The sequence below is a fragment of the Hydra vulgaris genome, chromosome 11, assembly GCF_038396675.1.
Source record: "Hydra vulgaris chromosome 11, alternate assembly HydraT2T_AEP".
Lineage (NCBI taxonomy): Eukaryota > Metazoa > Cnidaria > Hydrozoa > Anthoathecata > Hydridae > Hydra > Hydra vulgaris.
Genome location: NC_088930.1, coordinates 11,559,598 through 11,575,000, shown reverse-complemented (window position 1 = coordinate 11,575,000; position 15,403 = coordinate 11,559,598). Strand labels below are relative to the sequence as shown.

The window sequence follows — 15,403 nt, the reverse complement described above, 5'->3', positions numbered from 1 at the left end:
ATGACAACATACTATTGGCTCATGAAACTTTTTTACTTAATAGAATTAGTTAGTAGTACCATAATAGGTTATTGTCAAGAAATACCCTGAGATATTATATATATTTAGATGACAAAAGTCTTACCGTTAATTCTACATTCTACATTATGATTACCGATCATTTTTTTTAAAGAATGAAATATAATAGTTATAATAACTTATTGATAATTAAAAAAATACAGTTATAATTTAGCCAATCACACACTTAATTATCAACAAAGTGGTAGGTATGAGAATACATTAATTTTTTAAGAATTTTGCTGATATTTAACAATAGTGATATTGGTCTGTAGTTATTGCAATCAAGTTTTGAAAACAAAAATTACTATGAAATAAATAAAATAAAAAACAATTATTTAAAAATCTTATTTTAAATCAAAGTAAATTAGTGAAAATTTATTTAATTTACTGAAACACCACCTTTAAATAACATTTTAATAAAATACTAATAAAATTTTCAAAATCTATAATGTAATCTAAACATCAATGAAGTTTGTGCAACACATTATCTCTCATTATCAACACCCTCATTATCTCATACTATCATCACATTATCCCACACTAACAACACATTGTCTCACACTTTATTAACACATTGTCTCACGCCATAAACATATTACTTCACACATCAACACAGTACCTCAACAAATCAACACATTAACTTACACAATCAAAACAACTCAGACATTAATGCATTATTTATAAAAATAATAAAATTACTTCTATTTCATTTTTTTATTGTACATTATTTTAAAGAAATGTAACCAATGTGTCAAGCATAAAAATAAGAACAAATTTAAATTGTTAATTAAAAAGAAAGTTGTAAAATCAATAACAATAAAAAAAATCATCTAGCAAAAAAAATAAAAAAATACACAGATTACAAGAATAATAAAGACAATCTTCCTTCCTTAATATGATGTAACAATATTCAGAGTACACAGTAGCATGAAAGAATCTAACTCACTAGAATGTTGACTTAATTCGATAAATTGTAATTTATCGAATTAACTCGATAATTTATTTTTTATCGAAAAAATTCGATAAAAAATAAAATATTAGTTCACCTTTATATTAGTTCCACCATGATTTTTACTTGCTAAGCAACACCATTTTTATCCGTAGAAAAATAATCTGAGGTAGTGAGACCACCACCATTTTATCCGCCAAGTTATGAGCAACAACATGAATTCGTCACCTGATGACCATGAATGGTCATTGGTTGTTGGTCAATTACCCAAAGTGGTGAACAGTTTAGTTTTAAATAAAATGTTAGACTGTCATTTATAAATCATTTAAAAATTAAATATTATTTACAAAAACTAGACCATTATCTCAAAGTAATAGACCATCAAAATAACTTTATTTAACTTATAAACACATATTTATAAAGACAAGTATTGAGATAATATCATTGCTTTTTTGAGCCATGCACTTAATACCAATAACAAACATTTTAATAAGTATGCAATTAACATGCATAACACTAGTTGCATACATACATAACATTATATACGCACTATAAACCAATAAATCATGACAAGTACTATAAAAAAATTTTACCAAAAAAATTTATGAAATAATATTTTATCAAAAACTTTAACTTTTTTCCTTTTTGCAAAACACTGTTTTCCAAAGTGACAGCTAAGGTAAAACTCATTCACATTAGATTTTATTTAATTATATGCAATATATTGAAACAATTAATGTTGTCAAAAAAATCTGAACTATGTGCTAAATATAAATATTTTCAAAATTAAAATGCATCATTTTTTAATGAAAGTTTTTATAAAGTTATAAATAAATATATAATGTATATTTTAATAAAGTTAGCCAATATGGTAGTCAAAATAAGCTATTTACAGATGCTTTCTTTAAACAAAGAAGAACCTGCATATCTCAATTTGTGTATATGTATGTATATATATATATATATATATATATATATATATATATATATATATATATATATATATATATATATATATATATGTATATATATATATATATATATATATATATATATATATATATATATATATATATATATATATATATATATATATATATATATATCAGGGATGCGGAGTCCCAAAAGGACTCCGGCTTTATATCTCTACTTTTTCCAAGCCTGTAGTGTCCAGAAGCTCTAAACATGTTTGTTGACTTATTATCTGCTTTAATAAAAAAATTCGTGAGATTTAATAACTTAAAATTTATTGTTTTTAAGCCCGGAGTCCCGGAGTCCTTGCCGCCATTATACCTAACAACTCCGGGCTCAAAAAACGATTGTTCTTCTAACCTAAAAGTCTTAACTTTTTTCCTATTAGTAGTCCATAAACTTATTTATATTTTTAGAGCTCCTGGATACCAAAAACTAGGATAAAGTAATCTATTTGTGACTTTCAAATCCGGAGTCCTTTTTGGGACTCCGCATCCTTGATATATATATATTCATTTATGTATACACACACATATATATATAAATTGAGACATTCAGGTTCCTCTTGGTTTAAAGAAAGATTGCCATATTTTTGCCATTATGGAGATGGTTTCAGAGAACAAAGACACCTCTAAAAAATATTAGCATTTCATGTTTTCTCTTTTTTTCTTTTAATTTATCACAATCAAAGAAGTTAAATTTTGTTTTAGGCTTTATCTAAAGTATACAAAAGAGTCTTTAAACTTCCATATCACTCTGGCAAATATCCGCCGTATTGTGAAGAATGCTCTCTTGAAGCAGGGAAACTTAGAATATTAAGCTACATTGACTTAAGTTATGATCAATATGCATGTGCTGGAAAAAATAAGATTGATACAGGAATGCAGGAATAGAAATATCTTATAAACCCTTGTTTATTTAACTTAAAAGATCAAGAAACTTTTCTTTAACACATCGTTCCTCCACCTCCATTGTTCCTCCAATATATTATGATGGGAATTGTAAATAAATTTTGTGATTTGCATTCAAACATTTGGCAAGCTTTTCAAAATTGGTTGTAATCACACAAATTTCATAAGAAACAATTTCTTGAAAAAAAATCTTTAGGAAACAAATTCCAGAAAAAAATTTGGTTGAAGAAAAACTCACTGGTCTAATCCTTAATATTTTATGACAATTATTAAAAGTATTTTCAATAGTTTTTTTATCAAATAATTATTACTTGACAAAAAAAAATATTTAAAACACAGGTAAATATTTGAAGAAAAAAAACAATTAAAAATACTTTAATAAAATATTAGGGATCAGACAAGTGAATTTTTTTTGTACACAACAGGGCTAGACAAATCAGCAAACGCCTGAATGTTTAGCATAAAATTGAAAACATTATCTTATGTTCTTAAGATATGAAAAAAAAAAATCACATTTAACATTCGTTTAACAACTTCCACAAACGCACATAATTATTATTATTTTTAAATAAAAGTTTTTTTACTTGATTTAGATCCAGTTTTTTCCATTTTAGCCAGGATATTTACCTGTTTTTAGGATTTGCAGTAAAAGTACCAGCATCTTTTTAAAAACAGCAAATTTTTTTTTAAATATCTTCACATCCAACAAGGCTGCAAACAACCACTACTAAAGTTGGAAGTTACTGGAAGAGGAAAGATGAAGTTTATAAAGCAAGAAAACAATTAACAGACAACGTGAAAGATTGCAAACTATATCAATCAGGAAAATAAGATGAAGGGAGAAAATTCTAAAGAGCTGATGTTCAAGAAAAAACACTAGAAAAATAAGATGTTTTGGAGCTCTTAGGAACAGTCATAGCAAAAGGATGAGACTCAATTGAATAATGAGTAACAGGAGAATGAATTTTGTTAGATGAAAGAGAAGCAACATTACAATGATGTGACAATGGTTAAAGGTTGGCTACAAGATATAGATGCCCTTTCTCTTGTAGGCAAGGTACATTTTTGTACCTTGTCTATAAGGGAAAGGGCATCATTTGAAGATCCGCTACAGATATGGCAACAGTATACAACATGTTGCAAGAAACAAATACTTTTTTTCTATCAAATTTTAAATTCTCTAAATTAAATTATTTCATTTTAAAAACGGATAAGTTTTTAAAAAATAATAAGTTTTAAATAAAAATTATAATTAAATTACATAAATTAAAATTGTACATAATTTATCAATTTTTCAAAAAGATGTTTGCCAATAAAAATTGAGAGAAATTTAAATTTTTTCTTACATGAAAATACATATTTTAGTGTATGAGATTTTAAAATGAAATAAAATTAATTCATTTTAAAAACGAACATGAAAGAATAAGTTTTAAACAAAAATTATACATAAATTTAAAATTGTACATAATTTATTATTTTTTCAAAAAGATGTTTGCCAATAAACATTGAGAGGAATTTAAAAATTTTTTTTACAGTTGCGTGTAAAATACATATTTTAGTGCACATTCTCCCTCTTACAACACAAATATATTAGCTTAAGTAACTATTTAGAACAATTCGATAAAGTTGTTTATCCAAATTTAGAATACTTGAGTGAACTATAAAAAAAACCCGTAGGACAAAGAAATAATAGAGAAAAGCTAAAATCTGCTGTAGTGAATTTTAGTTTCAACAAATCATAACATATATATCAATTGTGTTATAAATGTATTTATTATATGTTTTTTGTAAATAAAAAAATGTTATTAGCTTTTGATCACCATAATATAAAAAAATTTAAATTACCACCATCACAGCTACAGTTGACAAACCAAATAACAATACCATTACTTTTGCAACTAGAATATATGCATGGGTTCTATCAATGTAAATTCCAGAGATAAAAGATCCATAAAAACCTCCAACAATAATAACACCACAAATACCAGCATTATCCTAAAAATATTAACACATACTTACATAAACACATATAAACAACAATAATGTGCATTTTATTCAACTGAATAACTGCAGAGGATAAATACAAAGGATTGATAAAAGCAAAATATTAAAAATCTTAAGGTTTCAAAGTAACAATAATTTTTTAAAAAAAAGAAAAGAATAATATATATATATATACACATATATAAATATATACATATATAAATATATATATATATATTATATATATATATATATATATATATATATATATATATATATATATATATATATGTATGTATATATACACATATGCGTGCTGTGACACAGCTTAGTCACAAATGAAATACAAGCGTACACAGCGGAGTTAGCGCATCTACTTCGATAAAGCAGGTAAGAACCTTCAAAATTAATTAAGGGTCACAGAATATTTGATGCATCAGCTGAGTGCCTTGCTGAATATTTGTTATTCAGTATTTCACAAAATCACTATTTGTGACATCTCTGGTATATACATGTATACATATATATTAAAAATATTTGTGTCTACCTACATTAGAATACCCTTGGGGGCAAATCATTTGCTGAAGTATAGTTGATATAGTACTAAATGATCCAATTCCAAAACCATATCGTAGTACAAAGAAGCATAAGTTGCTTGTTTTAAAATACCTAAAAATTACATTTTTAATAAAAACTCAATAACAATTTTTAAACTTTTAAATACACAAACAATAAAACACTTATTTATAAAAAATTAAGAAAAAAAACAATGCTCAGCAGAGAAAGAAGGTGGGGTTGGTGGTGAGCTAGATCTTACACCAATTACAACCATAACCAATCCAATAACAGCAGGAACAGAAAAAATGGAAACCTATAAAAACTCTAAAACATTAGTCTAGAGAAAAAATTATCTTGAAAAAAACATGTGCATATCTTTTCTGAAATTTTTAAAATTTTAGCAAAAAAATACTTTCTTATGTTATATAATATATATTAAGAAGTTAGAAAGAAAAACCCGTTTTCAACCCTTATATGTATTCTATGCGATAAAATAACTCTAGATTTCAAAACTTAGGTTATAAAATCATACTTAGGATTCTAAAAATAATACAAAATAAAGTCAAATTGAGTTTCAAATGAAACAAAATCAAATAAAATTTTCAAAAATAACGATCTTTCATCTCTAAAAAAAAAATTTTTTTTTAATTAATTTTTTTATTATTCTTTATTTTAGCTGATCAAGGATTTACCTAAAAACCACTGTCAATAAAAATACAGCTTATTCAGTTTAAATAAATTCATTTTCAAACTTTAAAAAAACCATTTGAATTTTATTGAAAAAATGTTAAAAACTTTTTACTTTTAACCTAATAAATAATTCTATCAATTCAATATTCATTTTAATGATAAAATATAAGTAAAATAAATAAAGAAAATTAAACCTTCAAGAAGAAAAAAAGAAAAAGAGTTACTTGTGCTTAAGTTATATCATAAAACATAGTTTTAAGTTTTGCAAACTGAGACTACAGTAGAGGAGTATCAGTTATACGGGGTATCAATATACGGGGTATTGCTCATGTTTGGTTTTCATCCTATATTAAAAATGGTACTCAGTTTGTCTCGATTAATGGGTTTCAATCCACAAATAAAGTTGTTAAGTATAGTGTCCCACAGGGTTCTGTTCTAGGACCTTTACTGTTTTTAATATATATTAAATACTTGTGATTTAAAAAAAATAACTCTAGATATAGTGCTAGAGAAAGTTCATTCCTAAATCCATCATATTATTGCGAGTCGAATCATAAATTTTTTGAAGAAATTACATTTTTCCATATATTATAAAAACACATTAAACTCTGAGTTTATGCTAAGTAGCTGTATGTATCTTTCTCCCCTTCAACACGTTCAAGATATTCTTTTTCGATAAGAATGTCAATGCATTTCTAAATAAAAAAATATGTATTGTTTTATTTTTTTATAATTGTATCTGAAAAAAGTCATCTTTATTAATCAAATATATCTAAAAAACAATTATCATTAGTTTAAACAATGAGGAAATAATAATAATACAAGATGTATGTTTGTATGTGTGTGCGTATGTATGTATGTATGTATGTATGTATGTATGTATGTATGTATGTATGTATGTATGCATGTATGTATGCTTATATGTATGTATGTATGTTTATATGTATGTATGTATGTATGTATGTATGTATGTATGTATGTATGTATGTATGTATGTATGTATGTATGTATGTATGTATGTATATATCTCTAGGTCGATATTTAAATGTAATTTTGATGAAAATATTTTGTAGATAAATAAATAGACAAAATTTTACAAAACAATTTTTATATAAATTAATTTAATTAAAAATAAAAAAGCTTATCTAGTTTATTTATCTAAAATGAAAATTGAAAAAAACAACTTATTTTTGATTTACAAATAATTAATAAGCGTTTAACTTAAATTATAACAATTATATAATAATAATTATATAATAATAATTATATACCTTAATTACAGGTATTTCAGGTTTAAACCGAGCAGATAGTTGAATAAGTACTTCTGTTAGTAAATTCTGATGCTTCATAACTTTACGCATTTTCATTATTCGAACTATACAAGCCTAAACAAAAACTCACTCAAAGTATAGAAACTTTAAGATTTAAATGTTTTACATATATTTTTAACATATACAAAATTTCTAAAATGTGTGTCTTAACACACACAAATATATATATATATATATATATATATATATATATATATATATATATATATATATATATATATATATATATATATACATATATATATAATTATAAATATATATATATATAAATATATAAATATATATATATATATAAATATTGTTTTGTCAACAATATTGTTTTTAAACGTTACGTTTTTCAGTAGTTATAAGCTACGTTTTTCAGTAGTTATAAGTTACGTTTTTCAGAAGTTATATAGTAAAAATCGCATTTATTGTCTCATCTGTTTATTTTTTCACTATTCTCTGCCTACTGATTATATGCCTGTATTTTTTTATCTCTGGCTAATCATTTTTTAATTTATCTGAGTCTGTTTTGTGTGATTTGTAAGCTTTTGTCTCTACTTATCAGGCGAGATTTATATTTCTCATACTATTGGAGTCACCACATTTTCTACCATATTTTCAACTAACTACTTTTATACTAACGACAAACATTCTTAGTTTCGATGATTATGAGTGGTATTTACTTATTATATTTATAAGACACATTTCAGCCATTAAAGAAACGGTAAGTTGCTCATAATTATTAATTACTATTTTCTATTTGCCTTAGTTTATTTCTATACATTATATTGTTTATTTTTATACATACGCATACATGCATGTGTACACGTTTGTCTATTCTAATGTAAGTGTACATGATATTTATATGTATTAACATATTTGCGTATATTCACACCACGCGCATCCCTTAACACCCTCATGAGATCTCTAAGAATGTTGGAGCTGTATTAAAAACTGGGATAGGGATTGGGATTTTTGGCTTTTGTAGTGTAGTCCTGTTATATTGCAATATTGACTAACATGACGTAGAGTGCAGGCGGTGAGATCTGTTGCAAGGACACGCCCCTGATGAGTGGCGTTAGTGCAGGTCTCCGGCTCTCTGAAACATCATTGGTGATTGCAGTGCATTCCTGAGGAGGGGGATCACCATTATCCACTACTTAATTCTGATTGGTTACCATGGCACCAACATTTTTTTACCTCTTACACCCACGTATCATAGCGCTTTGTGAGCTTTATATTATGAATTTGTTACATTAACGACATTTATATACTTTTATCTCACACAGGTGATTATCAGTTTTCAGTTTATTATCTAGAGTTTAGACCATACATTGTAGCCTATTTTTTCTTTTTATATTGCTCGTACTTATATTTTTTATCATTTTACTTTATATTTTGTTATCTACTTATTTCATTGTTTTTGTATGGTGCGATAATTTTAGCCATGGTTGCTTTTAATGAACCAGCGGATCTATATTGACTTGTTTAGTCATAGACTAAACATTGTTTCATCATTTGTTTAGGATGACTAGAGCGTGAGTTATTGTTCACCCTATCCATGAGACCTAACATTTTATTCCTCCTGCAGAATAGTCTTTACATTCATTTATGATTCTCACTCAATGACATCATCTACAATCTACTTCTATTTTCACATCTCCCAGGTCTGCGGAACTGGACGGCTCCGTTGGTCACTTTTTACGACCATTGTGTCGCATAAACAAACAAAAACTCACTCAAAGTATAGAAACTTTAAGATTTAAATGTTTTACATATATTTTTAACATATACAAAATTTCTAAAATGTGTGTCTTAACACACACAAATATATATATATATATATATATATATATATATATATATATATATATATATATATATATATATATATTTGTATATATATATATATATAATTATAAATATATATATATATATATAAATATATAAATATATATATATATATAAATATACATATATATAAATATATATATATATATATATATATATATATATATATATATATATATATATATATATATATATATATATATATATATATATATATAAGGATATAAAGTTGTAACCTGCACAAGTAATTTTCTATCTTCTTCAATATATTTGTGAGTTTGTTGTTGCTCCATTTTTTGCTCAGTTTTCATTGGTACATTTATATTTACACAAAGTTTTTTACTGAAAAAACAAAACATATATATGTGGTATCTTATTTTAGGTTTTGTATTTTTGTATTTTTTTAATCCATTATTATCAAACTTCCACAACCTACTTTTTGTATTCTTTATAAAGATGTATTACAGAAGTAAGAGGGAAATTTTCAACAATAGTAGGATTGCTAATCTAAAATATAAAAAATATAAATATTTAATATATTCTTATTGTTATATTACTAAAATGAAAAATAGCTTTCAAAGATTGTGCAATACAAGCTTCAACTGGCTCAAACAAAAACAAATGCAGTAAAAACCAAATTCTTAATCACAAACTCACTAAAGTAGGTTTGTAATTAAGAATTGTATAATACCACAAACCTGAAAACGTGCAAACTGATTAACTATAAATAAGATTTAAAGTTGTAATGGCATAACTATTAGAACACTCATCTATTAATCTTCTGAGAAAGAGCTTCAGAGATTCTTTATTTCAGGTTATTTTTGTGCAACTAACACAAAAATACTACACGATTGATACAGTAACAATAAATCAAAAAATATAAAATTTCAAACTAAATACATACCAATAATAATAAAACAATACCAAACCATTTTTTTTATTTTCAAGATTTTAACTTATTTATAAAGTATAAGGTTCAACTTCAAGTTTCAAACTTTTGGTTATTATTTAACTAACCTTTATATGAATTTTATATGAGTTTTATATGAATGGACATAGCTGCAGTACAGTGTAAGGGTAGGCATTATGGAAGAACAATGTAAATCCAATTCAACAACCAAATATTCTAGTTTTTACAAAAATTTAGAGAAAAATGTGAAAGTTAAGACTATGATTCAAAATAGCAGCATAAGTTGACAAAAATCAAGAAGAGCTTGAAAAAAACTATAAGCACCTGTGTTACATAACGATACGATACGAAACAAGACAAAACAGTAAAAAATATTGTTTTAATAAAACCTATTCAAAAAGATTATGTAAAAAATGGTACAAAACGAAACAAGATTTATAGCTTCAAAAAAAATTGTTTTCTTGCTTCGTAAAAAACAAACAAAATAAGGTCAAACTTGTAGCATGTAAGAACTAAAACAAACAAAAAAATTTTAAGCTTTATAAGAAAAACAGATATTTGCAATAAAACACATATTTTAATGATAAAAATCTTTTACAATAAATACTTTTGTGATTGATGGTGTCAATGAAAAAATAAAAGTCATTTACACTGAAACTAATATTTATCTCCCTCAAAACAGTTTGACTTTATTGTAATGTAACTTAATTTATATAGGAGCCATTATGTTATTATTTTTGTTACAACTTTATATGATGTTTTATTTAAAACAACTTGTTGAGTAGGTAATAAGTCATGTTATAAACATTTTTAATGTAATAAATATTTTTCATGTTAAAAATATTTTACAAGTTACAAATATTTTACGATTATAAATATTTTACATGTTTTAAATATTTTTCATGTTAATACTTTACATGTTATAAATATTTTACATGTTGTAAATATTTCATTACTACTTATGACTTCTTATTTTTCAACAAATTTATGTTTGTGACCATAGTTTAAGCTATCAAGATTTTTTGATATTTCATATTACACTTTCAGGCATTGTGCAAACTTCAATCCTTAGTATGTTCATGTCAAACGAGAATGCTTCGCAAAAAAACACGCTTACAGAAGCCAGAGAACAAAAATAGACAATTTAAGTGAACTTAAAAACAAATCCATTAAAATAGTTGAGGAAACAAATTAAATTTAACTGCTTTTTTAAAAACCACAAAAATAACTTTATTGACTAAAATATTTCTTTTACTTTATTTGATTTAATTTATTTTTCAATTTCAATCATTTTAATTTTTAATTTTAAATTTATAATAATCACTAGTATATCTTTATGCAAAATTATAAACTTCCTTTGTACTGTAAAAATATGATAAATAATTTTCATTATATACAAATTAGTATAAAACCAAACAAGAATTTGTAAAACATAATAAAATAAACATGCTAGACATCTCAGTGATTCAAACTAAACTTTTTGACATGCTAGCAAACTAGTGAAAAATTATTTATTTTATTATTCTAAATTTAGTAGACAACTATTTTTATAACAAAATGTTGTTTTGTTTCGTATTGCACTGTAAATTATAAAAAAATAACTTTTTTTTTTTTAAAAAAAAAAAAGTTTTATTTTATTTCGTAAACACAAAATGAAATGGAATGAAATAAATTCATTTCGTAAAAAGAGTACATAAATAATAATCGCATTTTGCATGTCAAGCACAACTTTCGAAAAGATACATGCAAATGCAAGTGCTTAACAAACACAAGGCAACAAGCACCATTACAAAAAAATCAATTAGCTTTTAGCAAAGTTAAATTAAAACAATTTATTGGTTAAATAAAGTTTTAGATCAAAGCATGATCAGCACTACATAATGGCTAGGATTAGAATGAAGAGAAACCGAACACAAACAAGGGTTAGAGATAAAGACATAAATCAAGAATTGAAAGTTCCCAAGGAGATCTGAAAAACAAGTTAGAAAGTTTAGCTGGGTAAATCTTAAATTTACAAGCATTGCCATAAAAAGATGATGGATTTTTTAAGGTAAAAGAAAGTGATAAGTGATAAAAAAGGATAATGAATTAAGAAAAAAAAACATCATACGAAAAAACATATTGTTGTAAGAAATGTTTTAGATTTTCTACAGCATTGTTATTTTCAGGTTCTATCGCTTTTCCCTTTTTGATAACAATGTGTCAACTTTTAAAACAATAAATATCAGCCACCCTAGAGCTTTTCTCTAATTAACTCTTGTATTAGCAAATCAAATACCTTATCACATACAAACCACATTATGTAAATATGCTTTGAAAAAAATTTATTATGCTTAAAAATGTAAATCATAGATATAAAAACAAATAGCTTATACATAAAATGAACTTACCAATAAACGAACTTTTATTAATATACTTAACACTTGCTGAAGAATATCCTAAATCATAAAATTTATATAAAAATAAATGTTACTGAAGTTGATAAAAGGTGTAACAATGAAGCTTAAAAAATCAGTATAATAAAAATAGTTTAATAAAAATATATAAGATATAGAGATTTAATAAAAATATAAATACATAGTAAAATTAAAATTAAAAATTAAAAAAAAGAATTCATTTTTATTTTTTTTAATTATTTTTTGAAGATAAATGCAAAAGATATATGGAGTAAAATAATAATAATAGAACGAAAAGTAAAAAAAAAAGAAGCATTTTTCACTAAATTATATACTAAATTAATTAGACATGACAAAAAGATGAAAAATATTTGGTATTATCTGCTAGGAAAATGTGTTTATAGAACCATTGAAAGTTCAGATACTTATCTAAGCATAATTAAGTGAGCAACTTGATATTGTTGTTTAAACTGCATTCATTTCTAGTTAGTTTACTTTCTTAAGGTAAGAAAAAGAACTATTTATTTTTTGTTTAGCAATAACAACTATCATCATACTTAAACCATTTGCAATTAAGGTTCCATTTTACTTAGCAGGCAAGGAACCTAGTTGATAAAACATTAAAACTGTCACCTAAAGAAACGGTGATAAAATATGTGGTACCCATGGAAAACCTTGTCAACACAACTGAGCTGAAAATGAAAATATTATAACAGAGTTGTAAGAGGCAAACTTAAAGGCTACTTTAACAAAAGATGGCTGCTTTAAAAAAAGTAGGCTGCTTTAAAAAAAGATAAGCGCTTTAAGGAAAGTTTCAATTTTTTCAATCAATTATTTAATACTTTTTTATTTTTTTGTTTTATATTGTTCTTTTGGTAAAGGAAAATTTTTTTTTTTCTTTTTTGGTAGAGGAGAAATGACAACTTTTTAACATTTTCTTTTTAAAGTTTTTTTAAAGAAATTTTTCAAAAGAAACATTTAAAAATACTGATGATAATTACTTAGTTTTCCACAACATGATGCAAACTCAGCTTCATCTAGCGGATACAATTTGTAAACAGCACTATATTTTGTTTTAATAAAATTTAATTCTATGCTTGATACAGTCTAATTTATACTACTAACTTAAGAAATGGCTAATTGCAGCCTTGTTGGCTGAAAGTAACCTCTGTTTATCTATGAATGAAAACAATCAAGGGATACTCATAAACCATTTATTTTGTTCAGATTCATCACAAGAAAATGTGTATACTGATATATAGAGCATTCTAATTAATAAATAAACAGATGAGTAAAACTACATAAAAACATAATGAAAAAAAACCCAAAATCAAATTTATTCTAAATCTGTAAAAAAAATGTACCATATTAATTTGGGTATGTTCTTGTAGTTGTTCAACAGTGTAACTATCTTCACTGTTATACATCAACAGCACAGCCATTTGATGAGTTGATGCCTTATCCAGTTAAAAAAAAAATTTCACTAAATTAAATTATTCTGAAATAAATAATGAACAAAATTTACACTAAAAGCCTTCTCAGTAAAGGCGTGCAGACGAACACCTTACATGACAATACATATAGTATTTTATTTTGACAACCTATCCAGGGATCTTTGCAAATTTGGAGAACTGTTGCATTTAAAAAATAGTTAGGTAAATGTAAACTTAAACTAAAGATAAAAATAAACAAACTATTAACTGAAAAGAAAAATAATAACTGAAAAAAAAAATACAAAAACAAACTAAAAAAACAAAAATCTTAATGAATAATAAATTAAATAAAAGATAGACCAGAAAAAAAAAAACCCATAAAATTTTATTTTGATTTAAAAAGTGTTTCACTTTATGGAATTTAGAAAAGATCAAAGTTTTGAAGCTATTAAATATAAGTTTGATTACTTTGAAACTAAATTATTTAAAAATTGGAAACTTTGATATTTTCCAATGTCGACTATGCAAATAAGACATAAAAGAAAGTATCTATTTGAACCTACATTCTATGTCAATCTAACAGTCACGTCTAATAATTACAACATTTAATCAACCCAAGCCCTACACTGACGATGCGCTACAACTGACATTGAGCAAATTAACATTAAACTATTATTTGAGACACTTTTAAATTCATTATTAGGTTTGTACTTTTAGTTGAGGCACTTTTAAATTGAAAAATATATATTAATTTTATGTTTTTGTTTCTACTGATTTATCTTTTGATTGTTTCATTTTTCATTAAGATTTTGTTTCTCTTTTCAATTTATGGTTTGTTTATTTTTAATTTCCTCATCAGTTTAGTTTTTTCAGCGCATTTTTAAAACATGCAAATTATCAAACCATGCAAAGTGCCCTGGCCAAGTTGTCAAAACAAAAAGCTGTGTTTATGGTTTTTTGGAGGCACAACTATCCTGAGAAGGCTTGACACTATTATATGTATATATACTTATATATGAATGCCTAACGAAAAATAACTAATGACAATAGCAATGCAATATTACCTGTAATGTATATCTATTTTTAAAACAATTAGTAACAAGTTCTCCTTTTGATAGTTGATAGAGCCAAAGTAATTTTCGACCACTATATTGAGCATTATAAAATGTTGTAAATCGCAGTAAACACCTTTCCAACTAAAACAAATTATCTTATTTAAATTAATCTTTGTTCCATGCATGAACAAATCCAAACCAAAGAGTAAATATTTTAGTTTGATATTAAGGACCGTCTATTTTTCCAAACAATACAAAATTTGAAAAGAGTTAACTACTGGTCACACTAAACTCTGCTCACACCAACCTCTTTTACACC

The 15,403-nt window shown here is 24.8% G+C and overlaps 1 protein-coding gene across 13 annotated transcripts in view; it reads right to left on the bottom strand.

Annotated features, from left to right (window-relative positions):
• LOC136087399 (cullin-1-like) overlaps positions 1-15,403 on the bottom strand; it is an 87,826-nt gene that overhangs the window by 7,401 nt on the left and 65,022 nt on the right. For 9 of the 13 annotated variants that reach the window (XM_065810087.1, XM_065810094.1, XM_065810095.1 and 6 more), the window contains 8 exons: positions 15,094-15,225; positions 13,961-14,053; positions 12,591-12,638; positions 9,727-9,797; positions 9,527-9,632; positions 7,395-7,508; positions 5,427-6,818; positions 4,738-4,887 (listed from right to left, as the gene is read on the bottom strand). In XM_065810087.1, the coding sequence (XP_065666159.1) occupies positions 6,738-6,818; positions 7,395-7,508; positions 9,527-9,632; positions 9,727-9,797; positions 12,591-12,638; positions 13,961-14,053; positions 15,094-15,225 (645 nt within the window). In that variant the 3' untranslated portion in view covers positions 4,738-4,887; positions 5,427-6,737. The remainder of the gene's footprint in view (positions 1-4,737; positions 4,888-5,426; positions 6,819-7,394; positions 7,509-9,526; positions 9,633-9,726; positions 9,798-12,590; positions 12,639-13,960; positions 14,054-15,093; positions 15,226-15,403) is intronic. The other 4 variants (XM_065810088.1, XM_065810089.1, XM_065810084.1 and 1 more) reach the window with 1 other exon arrangement.